Source organism: Labrus bergylta, chromosome 18, assembly GCF_963930695.1.
Source record: "Labrus bergylta chromosome 18, fLabBer1.1, whole genome shotgun sequence".
Taxonomy (NCBI): domain Eukaryota; kingdom Metazoa; phylum Chordata; class Actinopteri; order Labriformes; family Labridae; genus Labrus; species Labrus bergylta.
Genome location: NC_089212.1, coordinates 26,924,130 through 26,949,014, shown reverse-complemented (window position 1 = coordinate 26,949,014; position 24,885 = coordinate 26,924,130). Strand labels below are relative to the sequence as shown.

The 24,885-nt window shown below is 49.7% G+C and overlaps 1 protein-coding gene across 1 annotated transcript in view; it reads left to right on the top strand.

Moving 5' to 3' along the window:
- Positions 1-1,343: 1,343 nt before the first annotated feature.
- The window catches only part of sos2 (son of sevenless homolog 2 (Drosophila)), a 24,601-nt gene continuing 1,059 nt past the window's right edge, over positions 1,344-24,885 (top strand). Inside the window, 24 exon segments of the mRNA XM_065966292.1 lie at positions 1,344-2,183; positions 8,524-8,649; positions 8,799-8,889; positions 8,892-8,929; positions 9,459-9,623; positions 9,695-9,901; positions 13,022-13,165; positions 13,748-13,858; positions 14,733-14,831; positions 16,531-16,655; positions 16,787-17,442; positions 17,603-17,684; positions 17,767-17,889; positions 18,002-18,114; positions 19,380-19,602; positions 19,720-19,839; positions 21,188-21,350; positions 21,526-21,643; positions 21,721-21,893; positions 21,971-22,087; positions 22,341-22,605; positions 23,238-23,279; positions 23,403-23,506; positions 23,582-24,885. The exon segment at positions 23,582-24,885 is cut by the window's right edge and continues 1,059 nt beyond it. Coding sequence (XP_065822364.1) covers positions 2,100-2,183; positions 8,524-8,649; positions 8,799-8,889; positions 8,892-8,929; positions 9,459-9,623; positions 9,695-9,901; positions 13,022-13,165; positions 13,748-13,858; positions 14,733-14,831; positions 16,531-16,655; positions 16,787-17,442; positions 17,603-17,684; positions 17,767-17,889; positions 18,002-18,114; positions 19,380-19,602; positions 19,720-19,839; positions 21,188-21,350; positions 21,526-21,643; positions 21,721-21,893; positions 21,971-22,087; positions 22,341-22,605; positions 23,238-23,279; positions 23,403-23,506; positions 23,582-24,088 — 3,996 coding nt within the window. The 5' untranslated portion in view covers positions 1,344-2,099 and the 3' untranslated portion in view covers positions 24,089-24,885.

Genomic DNA, 24,885 nt, shown 5'->3' with positions numbered 1-24,885 from the left:
GTTTAGGGTCTTTAGTCTGCAGTTTAGGGTCTCCAGTCTCCAGTTTAGGGTCTTTAGTCTGCAGTTTAAGGTCTCCAGTCTGCAGTTTAGGGTCTTTAGTCTGCAGTTTAGGGTCTCCAGTCTCCAGTTTAGGGTCTCCAGTCTCCAGTTTAGGGTCTTTAGTCTGCAGTTTAGGGTCTTTAGTCTCCAGTTCAGGGTCTCCAGTCTGCAGTTTAGGGTCTTTAGTCTGCAGTTTAGGGTCTCCAGTCTCCAGTTTAGGGTCTTTAGTCTGCAGTTTAGGGTCTTTAGTCTGCAGTTTAGGGTCTTTAGTCTGCAGTTCAGGGTCTTTAGTCTGCAGTTTAGGGTCTCCAGTCTCCAGTTTAGGGTCTTTAGTCTGCAGTTTAGGGTCTTTAGTCTGCAGTTTAGGGTCTCCAGTCTCCAGTTTAGGGTCTCCAGTCTCCAGTTTAGGGTCTTTAGTCTGCAGTTTAGGGTCTTTAGTCTGCAGTTTAGGGTCTTTAGTCTCCAGTTTAGGGTCTCCAGTCTCCAGTTTAGGGTCTTTAGTCTGCAGTTTAGGGTCTTTAGTCTGCAGTTTAAGGTCTCCAGTCTGTAATGACACAGAAGTCCAGCCTGTTTCTTTCTCTGTCCAATCAACTGTGACCGTGACGGCAGAAAGTGGTCATGAGAAGTTCGGATCAATCCAGTGACTCAGATCTTTTGACTCGTCCTTGATTAAAGAGTCACCAGTTGATCCATCACACAGCTCCTCCTGACTGATGACTGGACCTGATTTAGTTTGAATCCTTTAAACTTGTTAGTGATAGTAATTATCAAGTGGACTTTAGTTTAGGACTGAACATTTCTGCTCTGTTGATAAATGCAGCCGTGATTCTTGAGACTTGATGACCCACCAATCAGCTCTCATCAGCATGAGGTCAGAACTAATCCAACATCAAAACTAAAATGCGTAATGTTGATTTTTTGATTTTTTTAAAGATTTATTTTGGGCTTTTCGTGCCTATAATGCAGAGAGAGGACAGTGGATAGAGTCACAAACCATTAGGGAGGTTTAATACTGTCATTGCAAACTTTGCACATATTGGGCCACTGCTGTGGTTTAAATTTTGTCGGCACTTGAGGGCCCCCCTACTTGTCAGGGGCCCCCAGCAGCTGCCTGCATGACAAGCCTCTGGATGTTATTTATTAATATTTAATGTTAAGTGATCACCACTTTACTTCAGCTGGTAGTAATTTACAAAAACTTAAAAAGAGAATTAGAAAGAAATCAGGAGTCGGTTCCCTTCGCTTATTTAAAAGAGTCGGCTCGAAGAAGCGACTCTTTCTCCAATCAGCGATCATCCCGAGCAGCAGCAGCAGACAGCAGAGGAGTTTGTTCGAACATCTTCGACTTCTCAAACCAAAAACAGTTCGGCTGCTCTGCCCGCAGACATGCCGCGGATCGGCCGCCGTTTGGGGGCTTTTCGTTGGATTTAGCGCCTGAACTCCCCGGAGAAGAAGATGATTACATGTGAAGGGAGCAGCGCGGGAGAAAGTGTGCCTTGTTCGGAGCAGAACGGCTCGAACGCCGCGACATAAAACATCAAACTCGGATCCATCAAGGCCAGCAGCAGCCTGTAGCACTGCTCAGCTAGTCGGCTAATGTTAGCCTGCTAGCGTTACAGGTGTTAAGGCAGCAAATAACCAAACATCACTTGTAGCTGTAGTTAGCTGTCAGTTAGCTGAGCTAGCATGTTGTGACTTAATACATAACTTAATGTGCCTGTTATAAGATTTAAAGCAAATGCCAAGTAGCAAGTATAACACTTAGCAACATTGTTATTAGCCGTTAGCTCTGTAGTTAGCCGCTGTCCCGTGTTTACAGCAGCAGAGCTAGCCTCAGTTAGCCTCCAAGCTAACGAACTTCAGAGCTACATGTGCTTGTTTTCGTTTGGAGATAACGACTCATCACCGGACTCCTGCTGTGCTTTCCTGACACTTTAATATTAACACGTAAGACGGGTTGACTTTTCCCACCGTGCCTGTCTGGACCGGACTGACCCGCCCACAGGGACTCTCTACCCGGGGCCGATGCTGACAGTCCAGCCCGGAGGAGCCGCTCCAGCATGCAGCCTCAGCAGATCTACGACTTCTCCAGTGAAGAGAACAGCCACAAATGGAGAGGCCTGTTCGTGCAAGCTTTACGGAAGGTACGAGCATCACTCAAACACACATTCCCTTAATGACCGACCACAGACAGGGATTTATCTGCAGCTCATACTCATCACACACACACACACACACACACACACACACACACACACACACACACACACACACACAGGTCCTGTATGTAACATATTGTGACTCCGAGCAGCAGTTAATTCCTCCGTTAAACTGAATTAAAATCAGTTTTTTGGAGTGTACGACCTGCTGCCCTCCTCCTGTTTGGCTGCTGACTCCTCCACTTACAGTTTATTAAAATAAGTCTCTCACACAACTTCCCTATTAAGACTTTTTCCCACCCTGCTTTTGAAGAAGTTGCCCAACATTGTACAGTTTTTGAACTGTTGACTGTCAAGCTGTTAACTGCCATGTTTCATAGTTACGATGTTCACACTAACACTAGCAGGGAGTTGGTTTGACACCTTTTCAATTGAATTTGAGTGAAGCTGTCCTGGTGATACTGTCGGGCTCCGTTACACACACATGCTCAGATGTGTGTGTGTTACTGTTTGTGTCTTTGTTTGTTCCTCATTCGATGTCTCATCCTTTCACAGTATTGAAACAGACCTTCCTCTGTAGTTCCTCTGTAGTTTGATGATTCTTACACATGAGCTTTTAAAAAGAAATCTAATGTTATTCCTGTGACGCTGGTTGAAAGTTCAAGGACAGGAAATATTTGGACTTGAATGTTGTTGGTCAGCAGGAACAGTTCCTTTTTGAGTGGCCCTCTCGCACCCTTTTCTTGCATCATCTTGGTTTCTTGCTGTCATCACAGACTTAATTTTCTCTTTCCTCAGACATGTAACACGTCAGACATGTAACACGTCAGACGTGTGACCTGTCAGGCGTGTGACCTGTCAGGCTTGTAACATGTCAGACATGTAACATGTCAGATGCTAGGCCATCTGCGTCCCCAGATAAACCTTCATTGTCTGCTTTTTTTCCTGCATCATGTTCTGTAAAACTGTATTCAGACGTGTAACCTGTCAGACGTGTAACCTGTCAGACGTGTGACCTGTCAGACGTGTAACACGTCAGACGTGTGACCTGTCAGACGTGTGACCTGTCAGACGTGTGACCTGTCAGACGTGTGACCTGTCAGACGTGTGACCTCTCAGACGTGTGACCTGTCAGACGTGTGACACGTCAGACGTGTAACCTGTCAGACGTGTAACCTGTCAGACGTGTAACCTGTCAGACGTGTAACAGGTCAGACGTGTAACCTGTCAGACGTGTAACCTGTCAGACGTGTAACAGGTCAGACGTGTAACAGGTCAGACGTGTAACCTGTCAGACGTGTAACATGTCAGACGTGTAACAGGTCAGACGTGTAACCTGTCAGACGTGTAACCTGTCAGACGTGTAACCTGTCAGACGTCAGACGTGTAACCTGTCAGACGTGTAACATGTCAGACGTGTAACAGGTCAGACGTGTAACCTGTCAGACGTGTAACCTGTCAGACGTGTAACCTGTCAGACGTCAGACGTGTAACCTCTCAGACGTGTAACCTGTCAGACGTGTAACACGTCAGACGTGTAACCTCTCAGACGTGTAACCTGTCAGACGTCAGACGTGTAACCTGTCAGACTTGTAACCTGTCAGACGTGTAACCTGTCAGACGTCAGACGTGTAACCTGTCAGACGTGTAACCTGTCAGACGTGTAACCTCTCAGACGTGTAACATGTCAGACGTGTAACCTGTCAGACGTGTAACATGTCAGACGTGTAACCTCTCAGACGTGTAACATGTCAGACGTGTAACATGTCAGACGTGTAACCTCTCAGACGTGTAACATGTCAGACGTGTAACCTCTCAGACGTGTAACATGTCAGACGTGTAACCTGTCAGACGTGTAACCTGTCAGACGTGTAACCTCTCAGACGTGTAACCTCTCAGACGTGTAACCTCTCAGACGTGTAACCTGTCAGACGTGTAACCTGTCAGACGTGTAACCTGTCAGACGTGTAACCTGTCAGACGTGTAACATGTCAGACGTGTAACCTGTCAGACGTGTAACCTGTCAGACGTGTAACCTGTCAGACGTGTAACATGTCAGACGTGTAACCTGTCAGACGTGTAACCTCTCAGACGTGTAACCTCTCAGACGTGTAACCTGTCAGACGTGTAACCTGTCAGACGTGTAACCTCTCAGACGTGTAACCTCTCAGACGTGTAACATGTCAGACGTGTAACCTGTCAGACGTGTAACATGTCAGACGTGTAACAGGTCAGACGTGTAACCTGTCAGACGTGTAACCTCTCAGACGTGTAACCTCTCAGACGTGTAACCTGTCAGACGTGTAACCTGTCAGACGTGTAACCTCTCAGACGTGTAACCTCTCAGACGTGTAACCTGTCAGACGTGTAACCTGTCAGACGTGTAACCTGTCAGACGTGTAACCTGTCAGACGTGTAACCTCTCAGACGTCAGACGTGTAACCTCTCAGACGTGTAACCTGTCAGACGTGTAACCTCTCAGACGTGTAACCTGTCAGACGTGTAACCTGTCAGACGTGTAACCTCTCAGACGTCAGACGTGTAACCTCTCAGACGTGTAACCTCTCAGATGCTGGGAGGACTGCACGAAGGGCCGAACCTAACCGCTAGGCCATCTGCGTCCCCAGATAAACCTTCATTGTCTGCTTTTTTTCTGCATCATGTTCTGTAAAACTGTGTTCAGCCTCAGCCTTTTTAAAGGTCGATGCTCTGCGACAGTGAAAGTAGAATACGATGAGCATCAAAGCAACAAGAAGAGGAATGAAAGAGAGCCGAACAGGGGAACTAAATCATGGAAGAACACGACTTATCTTTCCTCGTTAAAATGAAAAGTATTTAAAACAAGGATTTGAATGTTTTGTAGAGAACGGTCTCCCTCTTTGATTCTGGTTTTCACCTGACTGGCCGGTCCTCACGAGTATAGGTGATTTTGTGCCGATCTCTCACACACAAATCCGTTTCATGCCGTGTGCAAAGCGACGCTAACGCACAGTGAGCTAACATGTCGACAGACATAATGTGACCACCTCCTCACGTCTCTGCACATGGTGGGTCGTCTGCGCTGCCCATATGTTTGACTTGATGTTCTGTAGCAGCCGGTTGGACCTCCTCAGTTAAAGTGTAAATTTGAAAGGTTCTTGATAGTGTAGCATGGACCATGTGGTGTTTCTGTCAGTGAGACGCCACACAGCTGAGATGAATCAGGTGAAACCGTGAGAGCAGGTGGTGGGCTGCTGGGCCGCCGTCGCTTTGCCTCAACTTGTTACACAACCGCCGCGGGGAAAGACTGTCAGAGACTGACGCAGGAGACGGTTTGTTATGGTTCTGACAGACCGTGACTCGCTGTTCTTCACAGCTGTCCATAGAGGAGGGGGAGGGGGAGAGAGAGGAGGAGGGAGAGGAGGAAGAGAGAGGAGGAGGGAGAGAGAGGAGGAAGAGCAGAGCGAGAGGAGGAAGAAGAGAGAGGAGGAGGGAGAGAGAGGAGGAGGAGGAGGAAGAGAGAGGAGGAAGAAGAGAGAGGAGGAAGAGCAGAGCGAGAGGAGGAAGAAGAGAGAGGAGGAGGGAGAGAGAGGAGGAGGGAGAGGAGGAAGAAGAGAGAGGAGGAAGAGCAGAGCGAGAGGAGGAAGAAGAGAGAGGAGGAGGAGGAGGAAGAGAGAGGAGGAGGAGGAGGAAGAGAGAGGAGGAAGAGGAGAGCGAGAGGAGGAGGAAGAGAGAGGAGGAAGAAGAGCGAGAGGAGGAGGAAGGGAGGAGGAGGAGAGGAAGAGAGAGGAGGGAGAGGAGGAGAGCGAGAGGAGGAAGAGGAGAGAGAGAGGAGGGAGAGGAGGAGATCGAGAGGAGGAAGAAGAGAGAGGAGGAAGAGCAGAGCGAGAGGAGGAGGGAGAGGAGGAGGAGGAAGAGAGAGGAGGAAGAAGAGAGAGGAGGAAGAGGAGAGCGAGAGGAGGAAGAAGAGAGAGGAGGAAGAGGAGAGCGAGAGGAGGTTGTTCACAGATCTCTTTAAGGAGAGTCCTCTGTAGTCCTCTGCATGGTGGAGGTGAAACTCTCAGCTCTCTGTTTTGTGTGACTCTCTGCAGAGAAAGTAAGGAAGCACTGATGTGTGGGGGGGAAATGTATACAGCATGATTCATGGCTGCCAAGTATCAATATTTTTATTATATTCTATATACTATTACGGTCTGTTTTTCAGCCCATGCTGATTATTAGTAGTTAATGAGACTCATGACCGATTTATGGAAACAACATTTAAAGAATGAAAATCTGTCTGCAAATACATCATCGTCTATCACAACTTTAAGAAGCCAACAGATTCACCTGCTCACCACACACACACACACACACACACACACAATGAAGATGTAGGTCAGTTTTTGTTCAGAAAGTCAGTGACGGGAAGAGATGAAGGTTTTTAATTTGTGTGCGTGCGTGCTGCTCGTGTTGGTGAAGGAGGCGTAGAGACTGAGGTAACAATCAGAAGCTGGACGGCATTAATTCAAGGTTAACGTTTCTAATTCAATTGATTATTGTGCCGGCTGTGTACGGGGCTGCATCAGCTATTATACCCGAGCATGTGTCACTGTTGATTCATGCCATGACATCATCTGCCATTACAACTAGACTGTCTGTGGAACCACAGGACAGAGATCAAGTCTGAGACAAAAGACACACGGACAGAATCAGAAATCAGCTTTTTAGGTCGGGTACAATCACTTCTATCTGAGCCACTTCTCTTGACCGCTTCCATCGCTGTAACACCTGTTGACCTGATAACTGCTCTCATATCTGTCAAACCGAGGGGCGTCCAAAACGGCCGTGTGGGGGCGTGTCTTAAAAGCGCCTACCTTCTCTGGTCCAAACAAATCCAGAGCATTCAGGAGCAGAATCTAAAGTTAGAAGGAGGACATACTGGCTGCTGCATTGTTGTCAGAGAAGCCAGCACTTCAACATAGCATGTTTCCTTAATGATCAGGGAGTAAGATACCTTTATCATCTCACTCTCTACACAGCTCACTGATTGGACCTTTAAGTTCTGATCAGAAGGTTCATTCTCTACAGAGCACTTTAGTTTGTTGGTGATTGATGAAGTATTTTCAAACGTGTTTGCAGTGTTTCAGGGTTTGTTCTCTTTGACTTTCTTCTGATTACATTCAGATGTTTGTGTTCCTGTCGGCCTCTTGTCCTGACCCTGTTGGAGGTAGTCCACTAACTGTTGTGTGAATGTCGAGAAGGGAAACCCCCGTGGTTTCAGCGTGGTGACTCACTGCTCCTGGTGTCTATTTGTGGTCCAAAGGATCTATCACTTCTGCTTTGAAGAGTCTGTCTTCATACCCAAGAGTATTTATAACGGCAGGGTCTTGTGAGCGTGCATCCAAACAGAGATGACGTAGAGAGACGTGCAGAGAGGGTGCTCCCCCCCCCCCCCCCCCCCCCCCCCCGAGTGAGTTTGATCTGAAAGTGGAGGGGACATCCTGAGTGAAGTCAGAGCTGAGGAATGCATGAACTCTGTCTGTGTTGACCTTTCTACTCTCGTCTCACATTCCTTCATCCGGGGGCAACGTGGTGACATCATGACGCCCCGCTCGACTGCACGCCGGGGTAATTCCATCAGCAGCGTGTGAACAGGACCGCCTTTTGTGAGGCTGTCTTTGGATCCACCTTCTCCGAGTCTGTGTTTGCTGCTATAAGAGTATCTCAACTGACAGCATTCCTGCACGAGGGCACGGCCCGACTGACTGCACACTGTGGGAGGGTGGAGGGTGGGTAAGGGGGAGGGGCTTCCACATGTAGACCTGATGATGGGTAAGGGGGAGGGGTTTCCACATGTAGACCTGACGATGGGTAAGGGGGAGGGGCCTGATGATGCCACACCTTCTGTGGGTCTGGTTCCACCCACAGGAGACGCTGACTGGACAGCTTCATAGATCATGTTTTTTCCCTTTGAGCTGGAGTGGAGGAGATTTCTCTGTCCTGGGGGGGGGGGGGTTAGGGTTTCAGTCTGTGGGTTTCAAAGTATAAGAGAGAGAAGGGGGGGGGGTGGGGGGGGGGGGGGCTGCAGGTCAGACTAAAGGGACCTGAGCCTCACTAAGATGTCTGACACCAGCTGTTTATAGAACCAGAATACAGGAGCTCTATCATCACTCTCGCTCTCTCTCTCTCTCTCCCTCACTAAGATGTCTGACACCAGCTGTTTATAGAACCAGAATACAGGAGCTCTATCATCACTCTCGCTCTCTCTCTCTCTCTCTCTCTCTCTCTCTCCCCTCTCTCTCTCTGTCTCTCTGTCTCTCTCTCTCTCTCCCTGTCTCTCTCCCCCCTCTCTCTCTCTCTTCAGGTGCAGAAGCAGGTCCACCCTAACCTCCTGGCTAAGGAGGACGCCCTGCAGCACATCGAGGAGTTGATCCTGCAGCTGCTCAACATGCTGTGTGTGGCCCAGCCTCGCTCCGTGCAGGACGTGGAGGTGCAGCTCTATTTAACCTGATTCTATCTGCAGCTCTATTTAACCTGATAATATCTGCAGCTCTATTTAACCTGATTCTATACTCTCAACCTGTCATATGATGGATTTAATCCTTCAGTCAACTACAGTAAATGTTTCTGTCTCTGCAGGAACGCGTCCAGAAAACCTTCCCACACCCGATAGATAAGTGGGCAATCGCCGACGCTCAGTCAGCCATCGAGAAACGCAAGAGGAGAAACCCTTACTGCTCCCCGTGGACAAGATCCACCCCCTGCTCAAGGTAGGACACGCCCCTTTTCTAACCTCAGGACACGTCCCCTTTCTAACCTCAGGACACGTCCCCTTTCTAACCTCAGGACACATCCCCTTTCTAACCTCAGGACACGTCCCCTTTCTAACAACAGGACACGTCCCCTTTCTAACCTCAGGACACGTCCCTTTTCTAACCTCAGGACACGTCCCCTTTCTAACAACAGGACACGTCCCCTTTCTAACCTCAGGACACGTCCCCTTTCTAACCTCAGGACACGTCCCCTTTCTAACAACAGGACACGCCCCTTTTCTAACCACAGGACACGTCCCCTTTCTAACAACAGGACACGCCCCTTTTCTAACCACAGGACACGTCCCCTTTCTAACCTCAGGACACGTCCCCTTTCTAACCTCAGGACATGTCCCCTTTCTAACCTCAGGACACGTCCCCTTTCTAACAACAGGACACGTCCCCTTTCTAACAACAGGACACGTCCCCTTTCTAACAACAGGCTGCAGGTAACTCTACTCACACCTCTTGTTTCTTCCTCCAACAGGAAGTGTTGGGCTACAAAGTGGACTACCACGTCTCGCTGTACATCGTGGCGGTGCTCGAGTACATATCAGCCGACATTCTCAAACTGGCGGGAAACTACGTGGGCAACATCCGTCACTATGAGATCAGCCAGCAGGACATCAAGGTGTCCATGTGCGCTGACAAGGTGAGGAGGCGGGGCTACAGGTGTGATGCCTTCAGGTGTTTCTGTGACCTCTAACCTGATGGTGTGTTCAGGTGCTCATGGACATGTTCGACCAGGAGGAGGATATCGGTCTGATGTCTCAGTGCACGGACGAGCCGTCCTCCTCCGGCGAGCTCACGTACGACGACCTGGTGAGGCTGGAGATCGCCGAGGAGCGCCAGTACCTGCGAGAGCTCGACCTCATCATCAAAGTGTTTCGCCATCACTTCCTGTCCAACACCAAGATCTTCACGCCTCAGGTGAGGAAACACTACTGACCCCTAAAGGGTTAATAAATACTCTCTCAGCCATCAGAGCCATGGAGGTACCATTTCTTGACGGGGTCGTTGGCGGTATCCTTTCTTTTTTTTTTAAGATTTATTTTTTGGGCTTTTCGTGCCCAAAGAGAGGACAGTGGATAGAGTCAGAAACCAGAGAGAGAGAGAGGACAGTGGATAGAGTCAGAAACCAGAGAGAGAGAGAGGACAGTGGATAGAGTCAGAAACCAGAGAGAGGACAGTGGATAGAGTCAGAAACCAGAGAGAGAGAGAGGACAGTGGATAGAGTCAGAAACCAGAGAGAGAGAGGACAGTGGATAGAGTCAGAAACCAGAGAGAGAGAGGACAGTGGATAGAGTCTGAAACCAGAGAGAGAGAGGACAGTGGATAGAGTCAGAAACCAGAGAGAGAGAGAGGACAGTGGATAGAGTCTGAAACCAGAGAGAGAGAGGACAGTGGATAGAGTCTGAAACCAGAGAGAGAGAGGACAGTGGATAGAGTCTGAAACCAGAGAGAGAGAGGACAGTGGATAGAGTCTGAAACCAGAGAGAGAGAGGACAGTGGATAGAGTCAGAACCAGAGAGAGAGACAGTGGATAGAGTCAGAAACCAGAGAGAGAGAGGACAGTGGATAGAGTCAGAAACCAGAGAGAGAGAGGACAGTGGATAGAGTCAGAAACCAGAGAGAGAGAGGACAGAGAGAGAGGCAGTGGATAGAGTCAGAAACCAGAGAGAGAAGGACAGTGATAGTCAGAAACCAGAGAGAGAGGACAGTGGATAGAGTCAGAAACCAGGAGAGAGAGGACAGTGGATAGAGTCAGAAACCAGAGAGAGAGGACAGTGGATAGAGTCAGAAACCAGGAGAGAGAGGACAGTGGATAGAGTCTGAAACCAGGGAGAGAGAGAGGACAGTGGATAGAGTCTGAAACCAGAGAGAGAGAGGACAGTGGATAGAGTCTGAAACCAGAGAGAGAGAGGACAGTGGATAGAGTCTGAAACCAGAGAGAGAGAGAGGACAGTGGATAGAGTCAGAAACCAGAGAGAGAGAGGACAGTGGATAGAGTCAGAAACCAGAGAGAGAGAGGACAGTGGATAGAGTCAGAAACCAGAGAGAGAGAGAGGTACAGTGGATAGAGTCTGAAACCAGAGAGAGAGGACAGTGGATAGAGTCTGAAACCAGGGAGAGAGAGGACAGTGGATAGAGTCTGAAACCAGGGAGAGAGAGGACAGTGGATAGAGTCTGAAACCAGGGAGAGAGAGAGGACAGTGGATAGAGTCTGAAACCAGAGAGAGAGGACAGTGGATAGAGTCTGAAACCAGAGAGAGAGGACAGTGGATAGAGTCTGAAACCAGAGAGAGAGAGAGGACAGTGGATAGAGTCTGAAACCAGAGAGAGAGGACAGTGGATAGAGTCAGAAACCAGAGAGAGAGAGAGGACAGTGGATAGAGTCTGAAACCAGAGAGAGAGGACAGTGGATAGAGTCTGAAACCAGAGAGAGAGGACAGTGGATAGAGTCAGAACCAGAGAGAGAGGACAGTGGATAGAGTCTGAAACCAGAGAGAGAGAGAGGACAGTGGATAGAGTCTGAAACCAGAGAGAGAGGACAGTGGATAGAGTCTGAAACCAGAGAGAGAGAGAGGACAGTGGATAGAGTCTGAAACCAGAGAGAGAGAGAGGACAGTGGATAGAGTCAGAAACCAGAGAGAGAGAGGACAGTGGATAGAGTCAGAAACCAGAGAGAGAGAGAGGACAGTGGATAGAGTCAGAAACCAGAGAGAGAGAGAGGACAGTGGATAGAGTCTGAAACCAGAGAGAGAGGACAGTGGATAGAGTCAGAAACCAGAGAGAGAGAGGACAGTGGATAGAGTCTGAAACCAGAGAGAGAGAGGACAGTGGATAGTCAGAAACCAGAGAGAGAGAGGACAGTGGATAGAGTCTGAAACCAGAGAGAGAGAGGACAGTGGATAGAGTCTGAAACCAGAGAGAGAGAGGACAGTGGATAGTCAGAAACCAGAGAGAGAGAGGACAGTGGATAGAGTCTGAAACCAGAGAGAGAGAGAGGACAGTGGATAGAGTCTGAAACCAGAGAGAGAGAGAGGACAGTGGATAGAGTCAGAAACCAGGAGAGAGAGGACAGTGGATAGAGTCTGAAACCAGAGAGAGAGAGAGGACAGTGGATAGAGTCTGAAACCAGAGAGAGAGAGGACAGTGGATAGAGTCTAGAACCAGAGAGAGAGAGAGAGGACAGTGGATAGAGTCAGAAACCAGAGAGAGAGAGAGAGGACAGTGGATAGAGTCAGAAACCAGAGAGAGAGAGAGGACAGTGGATTAGAGTCTGAAACCAGAGAGAGAGAGGACAGTGGATAGAGTCTGAAACCAGAGAGAGAGAGAGGACAGTGGATAGAGTCTGAAACCAGAGAGAGAGGACAGTGGATAGAGTCTGAAACCAGAGAGAGAGAGGACAGTGGATAGAGTCTGAAACCAGAGAGAGAGGACAGTGGATAGAGTCTGAAACCAGAGAGAGAGAGAGGACAGTGGATAGAGTCAGAAACCAGAGAGAGAGAGAGTAGGGAATGACATGTGGAAAGAGGCCACGGGTGGAAGTGAACCCGGGCCTACCGCTCGAGACGAGAGTCTCAACACATGGGACGCGCGCCCTAACCATTGCACCACCAGCGCGCCCCAGCGGTATCCTTTCTGGGCGGGGTCGTTGGAGGTATCCTTTCTGGGCGGGGTCGTTGGAGGTATCCTTTCTGGGCGGGGTCGTTGGAGGTATCCTTTCTGGGCGGGGTCGTTGGAGGTATCCTTTCTGGGCGGGGTCGTTGGCGGTTAGGGGCTCAGGGGGAAACAGACGCAGCGTGACTCGTGGCGGGTCAGATTCAGACGGGTTGCTGTTAGCTTCCTTCATGCTAAACGCACGGGCCTACCGACGCTCTGACGGCGTGCACAGGCTTTGTGTAGAAGTGAAGTGAATAGATCTTAATGATCGTGGTCAGAGTGAGACGGCGCTCTAAAGTCTAATGTTACGGTGACTTCCTATTTCCATGTTAAAGCTTCCTGCCCGCTCAGAGACAGAGTATGTAATCAGCTGATTGTGTGCAGGACGTGGAGGTGATCTTCAGTAACATCCTGGACATCCACGAGCTGACGGTGAAGCTGCTCGGGCTGATCGAGGATGCCGTGGAGATGACGGCGGATGGCAGCCCTCATCCTCTGGTGGGCAGCTGCTTCGAGGATCTCGCAGAGGTGAGAAGTTACAAACCAAACAAACCTTCACTTCCTCCTCATGGTTACCTCGCAGTAACGCCCTGAATATCTCGACTGTTACACGGGAATCGAACGTTCACACCTGAAACCTTCATGCTGAGCGTCACATGGGGCAGCAGCTCAGTCTGTAGGGACTCGAGAATCAGAGGGTCGCCGGTTCAAGACTGTAATCTGGTCTGGTAGCTGGAGAGGTGCCGGTCCACTTCCTGTTCACTGCCGAGGTGCCCTTGAGCAAGGCACCGAACCCCAGAACTGCTCTGGAGCGCTCGCTGTGCCCCCCCCCCCCCCCCCCCCCCCCCCCACTCTGAGACCTCTCCATTAGTGTATGTCCAGAGGATCCTGTTTGTGCATGTGTGTGTTTCAGCCTCCGTTAGAGTGTAAAACTCTGTGTGTGTGTGTGTGTGTCTCTCTGTGTGTGTGTGTGTGTGTGTGTGTGTGTGTGTGTGTGTGTGTCTCTCTGTGTGTGTGTGTGTGTGTGTGTGTGTGTGTGTGTGTGTGTGTGTGTGTGTGTGTGTGTGTGTGTGTGTGTGTGTGTGTGTGTGTGTGTGTGTGTGTGTACAGGAGCAGGCGTTCGACCCCTATGAGACTCTGTCCCAGGACATCCTCAGTAAAGATTTCCACAAGCACTTCAACAACCTGATGGCCCGACCGACCGCTGGCCTCTACTTCCAGGTGAGATACTCACACATGGGTGGAGCCTGTCAGTGAACTCTCTCTCTCTCTCTCTCTCTCTCTCTCTCTCTCGTCCTCTCTCTCTCGCCCTTCCTGTTATTCTTGATCCTGATCTTAAAGAGTTTGTGTGTTTACAGTCTGATTCTTTGTTCCCGTGTCTTCGACCTCGTCCTGATATGGTCAGAGGCGTGTCATGACACACGTTGCTGTGTCTGCATTGTTTTATTTGGACATTCCTCACATGAATATGTTTGAGTGTTGCGTGGTGGGGAGCACTCAGCAGCCTTAGATGTTTTCACATGGAGAGCTATCAGAGCGTCGGGGGGGGGGGTAAAGGGTCATTCTGGTACTTTCCAGAAACATCAAACACGTCTAAACTCAGGTCAGTTTATTTCACACACACACACACACACACACACACAGTGGCCCCAGTGCGGCCGCTGCGTGAGTATTGATTGTGAGTGGTCTATCAGGGGAACAGAGATTTAAATGGATCCTCTAACGGCCTCTTCTCCGGTTACCCTGAAGCTGCCTCGCCCTCCAGCACGCCGCGTCATCTCGCTCAGCCGTGTGTGTGTGTGTGTGTGTGTGTGTGTGTGCGTGCGCGTGCGCGTGCGCGTGCGCGTCCTTTTGCTCATGATGTCACAAATTAAATAACAACCGGAGCCTGTCATTGGACACTTTTTTTTCATTCTTTCATCACTTTGTTAAGTGAGAGGGCGCGGTTATGACATGCGCCCAATGTACAGAGGCCTTGGAGGGTTTGAATCCGTCCTCGGCTCTTTGCTGGCGTTCCTCTCTCCACTAGCCTAACCGGAGGATAGAGCATGTGGTCATGTGGGCGGTCTCTGACAGGTTGTGTTTGTGTCTGCAGTCGGTGGCTGAAGGCTTCAAAGAAGCCGTCCAGTACGTCCTCCCACAGCTCATGATGGTCCCAGTTTACCACTGTATGCACTACTTCGAGCTTCTGCAGGTACGTTCATGCTAACAGCTAGCTTAAAGGCTAGCACGCTGTTAGCTGCAGCGCTACTCACTTTAAACTTCAACTGATGTATTGTTTTCCTCTGACTCGTGTTTGTTTTGTTTTCCTCTGACTCGTGTTTGTTTTGTTTTCCTCTGACTCGTGTTTGTTTTGTTTTCCTCTGACTCGTGTTTGTTTTGTTTTCTTCTGACTCGTGTTTGTTTTGTTTTGTTTTCTTCTGACTCGTGTTTGTTTTGTTTTCCTCTGACTCGTGTTTGTTTTGTTTTCCTCTGACTCGTGTTTGTTTTGTTTTCTTCTGACTCGTGTTTGTTTTGTTTTCCTCTGACTCGTGTTTGTTTTGTTTTCTTCTGACTCGTGTTTGTTTTGTTTTCTTCTGACTCGTGTTTGTTTTGTTTTCCTCTGACTCGTGTTTGTTTTGTTTTCTTCTGACTCGTGTTTGTTTTGTTTTCTTCTGACTCGTGTTTGTTTTGTTTTCTTCTGACTCGTGTTTGTTTTGTTTTCCTCTGACTCGTGTTTGTTTTGTTTTCTTCTGACTCGTGTTTGTTTTGTTTTCCTCTGACTCGTGTTTGTTTTGTTTTCCTCTGACTCGTGTTTGTTTTGTTTTCTTCTGACTCGTGTTTGTTTTGTTTTCTTCTGACTCGTGTTTGTTTTGTTTTCTTCTGACTCGTGTTTGTTTTGTTTTCTTCTGACTCGTGTTTGTTTTGTTTTCCTCTGACTCGTTTGTTTTGTTTTGTTTTCTTCTGACTCGTGTTTGTATTGTTTTCCTCTGACTCGTGTTTGTTTTGTTTTCTTCTGACTCGTGTTTGTTTTGTTTTCCTCTGACTCGTGTTTGTTTTGTTTTCTTCTGACTCGTGTTTGTTTTGTTTTCCTCTGACTCGTGTTTGTTTTGTTTTGTTTTCTTCTGACTCGTGTTTGTTTTGTTTTCCTCTGACTCGTGTTTGTATTGTTTTCCTCTGACTCGTGTTTGTTTTGTTTTCCTCTGACTCGTTTGTTTTGTTTTGTTTTCTTCTGACTCGTGTTTGTATTGTTTTCCTCTGACTCGTGTTTGTTTTGTTTTCTTCTGACTCGTGTTTGTTTTGTTTTCCTCTGACTCGTGTTTGTTTTGTTTTCTTCTGACTCGTGTTTGTTTTGTTTTCCTCTGACTCGTGTTTGTTTTGTTTTGTTTTCTTCTGACTCGTGTTTGTTTTGTTTTCCTCTGACTCGTGTTTGTTTTGTTTTCTTCTGACTCGTGTTTGTTTTGTTTTCCTCTGACTCGTGTTTGTATTGTTTTCCTCTGACTCGTGTTTGTTTTGTTTTCCTCTGACTCGTGTTTGTATTGTTTTCTTCTGACTCGTGTTTGTATTGTTTTGTTTTGTTTTCTTCTGACTCGTGTTTGTATTGTTTTCTTCTGACTCGTGTTTGTATTGTTTTGTTTTGTTTTCTTCTGACTCGTGTTTGTTTTGTTTTCTTCTGACTCGTGTTTGTTTTGTTTTCTTCTGACTCGTGTTTGTTTTGTTTTCTTCTGACTCGTGTTTGTTTTGTTTTCTTCTGACTCGTGTTTGTATTGTTTTGTTTTGTTTTCCTCTGACTCGTGTTTGTTTTGTTTTCCTCTGACTCGTGTTTGTTTTGTTTTCCTCTGACTCGTGTTTGTTTTGTTTTCCTCTGACTCGTGTTTGTTTTCCTCTGACTCGTGTTTGTTTTGTTTCTGCAGCAGCTTCAGGAGCGCAGTGATGACCAGGACGACCGTGAGTGTCTGAAGCAGGCGATCACGGCGTTGTTAAACCTTCAATGTAGCGTGGAGCGAATCTATGCCAAGCAGCCTCGCCGTAAACCCGGGTAACGTCCTCCACTTTTTAACCCTTTAGATCCCGTTAGGTCCTCGCTCTCTGACGGGCGTGATGACCTGTTCGCCCTGTTTATTGACCTCGAGATGTTCTGGCTCTAAACTCCTCCCCCTTCCTCCACAGCGAGCCCATGTACCGCCTCTACAGCAGACAGGTTCGGAGCAAACAGCTCGCCATCAAACGCATGAACGAGATCCAGAAGAGCATCGACGGCTGGGAGGGGAAAGACATCGGGCAGTGCTGCAGCGAGTTCATCCTGGAGGGGCCGCTGCTACGAGCCGGCGCCAAACACGAGAGACACAACTTCCTGTTTGACGGCCTGATGATCAGCTGTAAGGCCAATCAGAGTTCGCGGCTCCCCGGGTCGGGAAGCGGCGCCGAGTACCGTCTGAAGGAGAAGTTTGTGCTGAGGAAGATCCGCATCGTGGACCGCGAGGACTCGGCGGAGCTGCGGCACCCGTTCGAGCTGATCGGGAAAGACGAGAACTGCGCCGTGTTCTCCGCACGTACCGCGGATGAGAAGGCGGCGTGGATGGCGGCGCTCGTCACTCTGCAGTACCGCTCCACTTTGGACCGTATGTTGGACACGGTGCTGCAGCACGAGGAGCGGGCGCACCCTCTCAGGCTGCCCTCGCCCGACGTTTACCGCTTCGCCGTGCAGGACTCTGAAGAGAACATCGTGTTGGAGGACAAAGTGCAGAGCAAGACGGGAATCCCGCTGATCAAGGCGGGAACCGTCGTCAAACTGATCGAGAGGCTCACCTACCACATGTATGCAGGTAAGAACACACACACACACACACACACACACACACACACACACACACACACACACACACACACACACACACACACACACAACACACACACACACACACACACACACACACACACACACTCACACACTCCACACTCACTAACCGTGTCTCCTGTTTGTAGATCCAAACTTCGTCCGTACCTTTCTCACCACGTATCGATCCTTCTGCAAACCTCAGGAGCTCCTCGCGCTGCTCATCGACAGGTACGCCTTGCTGTGATGTCATAGCTCCACCCTGAACGCTCGATCTGGACTTGATATTAAACCTGATGCTCGTTTCTCTCAGGATCGAGATCCCAGAGCCTGAACCCACGGAGGAGGACCGCCAGGCGCTCTGGAACGGAGACCAGCCGATGGCGGCCGAGCTGCAGAGGTTCAGGAAGGAGTACGTGCAGCCGGTCCAGCTCAGGTACTGAACGTCCAATCACAGCTGGGCTCAGGTGTGAGAGGAAGGGACAGAGCGGTGGTCTGTATTCGTCGTGGAGGTTAAAGTTCTGTTTGTGTTTTTTTTTTTTTTTAAGAGTTCTCAACGTTTTCCGTCAGTGGGTGGAGCATCATTTCTACGACTTTGAGAACGATCCAGAACTGAGGAGTCGATTAGAGGAATACATCAGCAGCAAGATCCAGCTGAGAGGTCAGACACACACACACACACACACACACAAAGACACACAGAAACACACACACACACAGAGACACAGAGAGACACACACACACACACACACAGAGACACACACACACACAGAGACACACACACACACAGACACACACACACACACACACAGAGACACAGAGAGACACACACAAAGACACACACACACACACAGAGACACACACACACACACACACACACACACACACACACACACACACACACAGACACACACACAGACACACAGACACACACACAGACACACAGACACACACACACCCAGACAGACACAGACACAGACACACACACACAGACACAGACAGACACAGACACACACACACAGACACACACACACACACAGACACAGACACACACACACACACAGACACACACACACAGACACAGACACAGACACAGACACACACACACACACACACACACAGACACACACACACAGACACACACACACAGACACAGACACACACACACAGACAGACACAGACACACACACAGACACACACACACACACACACACACACACACACAGACACAGACACACACACACACACACACACACACACAGACACACACACACACACACAGACACACACACAGACACACAGACACACACACAGACACACAGACACACACACACCCAGACAGACACAGACACAGACACACACACACAGACACAGACAGACACAGACACACACACACAGACACACACACACACACAGACACAGACACACACACACACACAGACACACACACACAGACACAGACACAGACACAGACACACACACACACACAGACACACACACACAGACACACACACACAGACACAGACACACACACACAGACAGACACAGACACACACACAGACACACACACACACACACACACACACACACACACACAGACACAGACACACACACACACACACACACACATACAGAAATATCCTGAAAAACACAAACAGACACATTTTTCGAGCAGACTTCACTCGGAGTTTCTCGCCCAGACAGAAAGTGCGAGTGATAAATTTAAAAACCTTAAATAGACTCCGCCTCCTTCACCAGTTTGTGTCAGAAGCATGAAGAAGAGTAGTTAGTGAGGGAGCAGACCAATTAAACGGTGTACCAGTGTAAGAGCCTAGGGGGCGCCAGAGCACGCCTACCTGACAGTACCACAGACTGTGGGGTTAAAGGTCATAAAGAGACGTTAACTTCCTCACGCTTCATTCTCAGGAAAGTCCATGAGGAAGTGGGTGGAGTCAATCAATAAGATCATCAAGAGGAAGCTGCAGACGCAGTCTAACGGGGTCAGTCACAACATCACCTTCGAGAGCCCGCCTCCTCCCATCGAGTGGCACATCTGCAGAGCGGGACAGGTGGAGTCCTTTGACCTCATGACCCTCCACCCCATCGAGATCGCCCGCCAGCTGACGCTGCTCGAATCTGAGCTCTACAGGTGAGAGCGGGCGCAGTGTACAGGTTAAATGTTGTAATGCAGCCATGCTCCACTAGAGGGCGCTGCAGCATGTTTACTGAGTGAGCAGACAGTCAGCGCGCTCTTTGTGCTCCTCAGAGCCGTGCGTCCGTCTGAGCTGGTCGGCAGCGTCTGGACCAAAGAGGACAAAGAGAAGAACTCTCCCAACCTGCTGCGCATGATCCGACACACCACCAACCTCACGCTGTGGTTCGAGAAGTGAGTCAGAACCTCCAGAACCAACACAACACACACTCTCTCTCTGGGTCAGGGTGTAACACGCTCTCTGTGTGTGTGTGTGTGTGTGTGTCTCTGTCTGTGTGTGTCTCTGTCTCTCTGTGTGTGTGTGTGTGTGTGTGTGTGTGTGTGTGTCTCTGTCTCTGTCTGTGTGTGTCTCTGTCTCTGTCTCTGTGTGTGTGTGTGTGTGTGTGTCTCTGTCTCTGTCTGTGTGTGTCTCTGTCTCTGTCTCTCTGTGTGTGTCTCTGTCTCTGTCTGTGTGTGTCTCTGTCTCTGTCTCTCTGTGTGTGTGTGTGTATGTGTGTGTGTGTGTCTCTGTCTCTGTCTGTGTCTGTGTGTGTCTCTGTCTCTGTCTCTCTGTGTGTGTGTGTGTCTCTGTCTCTGTCTCTCTGTGTGTGTGTGTGTCTCTGTCTCTGTCTCTGTCTGTGTGTGTCTCTGTCTCTGTCTCTCTGTGTGTGTGTGTGTCTCTGTCTCTGTCTCTGTCTGTGTGTGTCTCTGTCTCTGTCTCTCTGTGTGTGTGTGTGTCTCTGTCTCTGTCTCTGTCTGTGTGTGTCTCTGTCTCTGTCTCTCTGTGTGTGTGTGTGTATGTGTGTGTGTGTGTCTCTGTCTCTGTCTGTGTCTGTGTGTGTCTCTGTCTCTGTCTCTGTCTGTGTGTGTCTCTGTCTCTCTGTGTGTGTGTGTGTGTCTCTGTCTCTGTCTCTGTCTGTCTCTGTCTCTGTCTCTCTGTGTGTGTGTGTGTCTCTGTCTCTGTCTCTGTCTGTGTGTGTCTCTGTCTCTGTCTCTCTGTGTGTGTGTGTGTCTCTGTCTCTGTCTCTCTGTGTGTGTGTGTGTGTGTGTGTGTGTGTGTATGTCTGTGTGTGTGTCTCTGTCTCTGTCTCTGTCTCTGTGTCTCTCTGTGTGTGTGTGTGTGTGTGTGTGTGTGTCTCTGTCTCTGTCTCTGTCTGTGTGTGTGTCTCTGTCTCTGTCTCTGTCTCTCTGTGTGTGTGTGTGTGTGTGTATGTGTGTGTGTGTGTCTCTGTCTCTGTCTGTGTGTGTGTGTGTGTCTCTGTCTCTGTCTGTGTGTGTGTGTGTGTCTCTGTCTCTGTCTCTGTGTGTGTGTGTGTCTCTGTCTCTCTCTGTGTGTGTGTCTCTGTCTCTGTCTCTGTCTCTGTCTCTCTGTGTGTGTGTGTCTGTGTGTGTGTGTGTGTGTCTCTGTCTCTGTCTCTGTCTGTGTGTGTGTCTCTGTCTCTGTCTCTGTGTCTCTCTGTGTGTGTGTGTCTCTCTCTCTGTCTCTGTCTCTCTCTGTCTCTGTCTCTGTCTCTGTGTGTGTGTGTGTGTGTGTGTATATCAGGTGTATCGTAGAGACCATGAACCTGGAGGAGCGGGTGGCCGTGCTCTCCCGGGTCATCGAGATCCTGCAGGTTTTCCAGGAGCTCAACAACTTTAACGGCGTGCTGGAAGTGGTCAGCGCCATCAACTCTGTCCCCGTCTACCGGCTCGACCACACCTTCGAGGTAAAGTAGAAAAAAAAGTGTGAAGAAGAGGAGCGCCGCCCCTCGCTGCTCTCTCTTTGTTTTTGTAACATTAAGACATTAGGCACCACTTGTAATGTAAAAACAGGAAGTGAGCCAACATCAGGTCGTGTTTGATATTTACTAGAATCCTAATGATGTGACTCCTCCCCCTTAGGCCATACCAGAGAGGAAGAAGAAAATCCTGGAGGAAGCTGTGGATCTGAGTCAGGACCACTTTAAGAAATATCTGGCTAAGCTCAAATCCATCAACCCACCATGCGTGCCTTTCTTTGGTGAGTCTGTGTTTTCGGGTCATTCTCCTAAAAAGCGTCCAGACGGCGTTCTACATCTGTGTGTTCTCCGTCCTCAGGTATCTATTTAACCAACATCCTGAAGACGGAGGAGGGAAACCCCGACTTCCTGAAACGCCACGAGAAAGAGCTGATCAACTTCAGCAAGAGGAGGAAAGTGGCTGAGATCACAGGCGAGATCCAGCAGTACCAGAACCAGCCGTACTGTCTGAAGGTGGAGCACGAGATCAAGGTGAGCGGCGCTCAGGCTCCTCCCCCTCTCATCACCTCTCATCCATCTCCACCTTCTCACACTTGCTTCTCTTTCAGAGGTTCTTCGAGAACCTGAACCCGATGGGCAGCCGGGGCGAGAAGGACTTTTCAGACTACCTGTTTGAAATGTCTCTGGACATCGAGCCGCGCAACTGCAAGCAGGCTCCTCGCTTTGTGAGTGTGTGTGTGTGTGTGAGTGTGTGTGTGTGTGTGTGTGTGTGTGTGTGTGTGTGTGTGTGTGTGTGTGTGTGTGTGTGTGTGTGTGTGTGTGTGTGTGTGTGTGTGTGTGTGTGTGTGTGTGTGTGTGTGTGTGTGTGTGTGTGTGTGTGTGTGTGTGTGTGTGTGTGTGTGTGTGTGTGTGTGTGTGTGTGTGTGTGTGTGTGTGTGTGATGTCACGGGGTCATGACCTCTGTTTCTCATCCTGCAGCCCAGGAAGACCCTCTACACTCTGAAGTCCCCGGGAATCCGGCCCGTACGAACATCTACCTCTGGTACCCTGAAGGGCCACCCCGTCCCGCTGGAAAGGGAGCCACCTCACAAAATCACCTTCAGGAGCATCGCCGAGACCGAGCCCGAGACCCCCGTGTCTGTCTCGGTGCCCACCTCTCCAAACACCCCGACCCCCCCTCAGTCCGCCTCCTCCGACCTCAGCTCAGTGTTCATGGATCACGACCTCAGCAGCTCGTACGGCGGTCAGTACAGTGTACACTCGTCCCTTTAGCTCTTTTAAAGAGACAGTACACTCATTAAAAGTCAGTGACTGTCTCACCTGTATCTTTAAAGAGACAGTACACTCATTAAAAGTCAGTGACTCTCACCTGTATCTTTAAAGAGACAGTACACTCATTAAAAGTCAGTGACTCTCACCTGTATCTTTAAAGAGACAGTACGCTCATGTGGCTGAGTGTATAATTTAATATTCATGTTTTAATTCAGGTGTTGGATCATATTCTGTAAAGTGTTGAAACGTTCAGGCTTCAGTGAGTTTTTTCAGCCCGGTGTACACTCCACGATTTCAGCTCCATTCAGACTGTTTCAGTCGTTTGACAGATTGTGAAGTCGGCCAATCGCTCGGTGTCAGTCGTGCAGCGTTCACTGAGGCACGACGACCGATCACCGTTTGATCAGCTGCTCCGATCAGTCAGATGATTTTCTGACATTTGAAATTTGTACGACTTCACACTCTGATTTTTATATTTCTGACTAAAGAAGAAAACTAAAGTCAGACGGATTAAGAATCAAAACATGTGCTTTAGTTTGATCTCAGACTGAAGTGATTGAAGGTGGTGAAAGGTTGAAATCTCTTCTGTCTTTCACTCTGCAGGGAGTAACTCCATATTCGCTCCTGTTCTTCTGCCTCCTTCCAGTGAGTTCAACATTTCACCTCTTTCAAAGGATTCGATTTTTCTGACTGTAGCTTGAAGACGACTCATCAGATCTTCATCTTGACTGATCGACTTACCTTTATGTTCCATCTTTGTCTCCTCAGAGTTTCAGTCGGTGTCTTGCGGCAGCCTCCACCAGCTCGGGGAGGAGCTGCTGAAGCCGCCCCCTCTGCCACCACGAAGGAAAGACGCCATGTCTGAATCCAAAGTAAGCGTTGATTAAAGTGATTCTGTCTTCAGTCTGTGAAGTGTTCTGACCTGCTCGTGTCTCTGTGTGTCTCAGCTCAGCTCCAGGTCCAACAGCCCCCCGGCCATCCCGCCCCGACTGCCCCCTCCTCTGCCCAGAATCCAGCCTCGATCGCTGGTCTACAACGGCCCCCCCATGGACGGCCCCCTGCCCAGCCCCCCTCCCCCTCCCCCCAGAGACCCTATGCCCGACACACCGCCCCCGGTGCCTCAGCGGCCCCCGGAGATTTTCATCAACTACCCCCTCAACCTGCAGCCTTCCCCAGTGGGCCGATACCACTGGGACTTCAGCAGCTCCCCCAGCTCCCCCAACACCCCGCCCAGCACGCCATCGCCTCGCATCCCCCGCCGGACCTGCCCGCTCAGCGCCAGCCAGAACAGCCTCTGCCCTCTTCCTGTCCCCATTACCGCTCCGCCCGTCCCCCCGCGCCACAACTCCAGCCCACAACTCCCCAAACTCCCACCAAAGACATACAAAAGGGAGCTGCTGCAGCCACCGCTACAAGGCCTCTCATTGGTGGAGAACAGCGACAGCAGCCAGTGAGTCTGCGTTACTTTAAACTAGGACACAGTGGACTGAACAGATCAGAGAAACTGCTCCACATGCCCCCCTGGCCTGCCCTCCGTATCGACCAATCACCTCCCTCCGCTGTGCCTCTCAGGGGATCAGTAGCTCCGCCTTCATCTGAAACCCTCTGTGCCAATGAGAAACCCACACCAGTGTGCCAGCGTGTTTGTGTGGAGTACGGAGCGGGGTCAAAGTTCTCACCCCTCACTCTCTCTGCCCCGCCTACTGGCCCCTCCTCTTTTTGGAAGGGGTAGAAAGTGGGCGGGGCCTTGGAATTTGTAGCCTGAAGCTGTCGAGCTTTCGTTTGTGAGCTCACTGACCTTCAGCTCTCACTTTGTGTGTGAGCAGCAGACGTTTGCCAAAGTCTTATTTTATGCAGGGGGACGAGGGATTTTCTTTTTTAAACACTTTAAAAGAAAGGCATCACCCCCCCCCCCCCCTCGCCCCCCCCACCTTGTATCTCATGTGAACACTGTGACTTTAAGACATGAGTCAGGCCTCTCTGCAGACACTGAAGTTGCCTTCTCCGCTCCTCCCCGGACACACAGAGCCCAGAACACTCCATTTGCACATCGAGTTTGGACAAAGTGAGAGACCGGCGTGCGACAGAGGGAGGACGCCACGGTTTCAAACAGCACGGGTCGAGGATGAAGACATGGAGACAAAAAACACTTTTTCTTGGTCCTGATGTCTTCAAGGATCCGGACTGTCTGGACACTGTGCGACCAACTCTTCTTCTTTGGTATTCAAACTCCCACCAGTTGGGTCGGCTC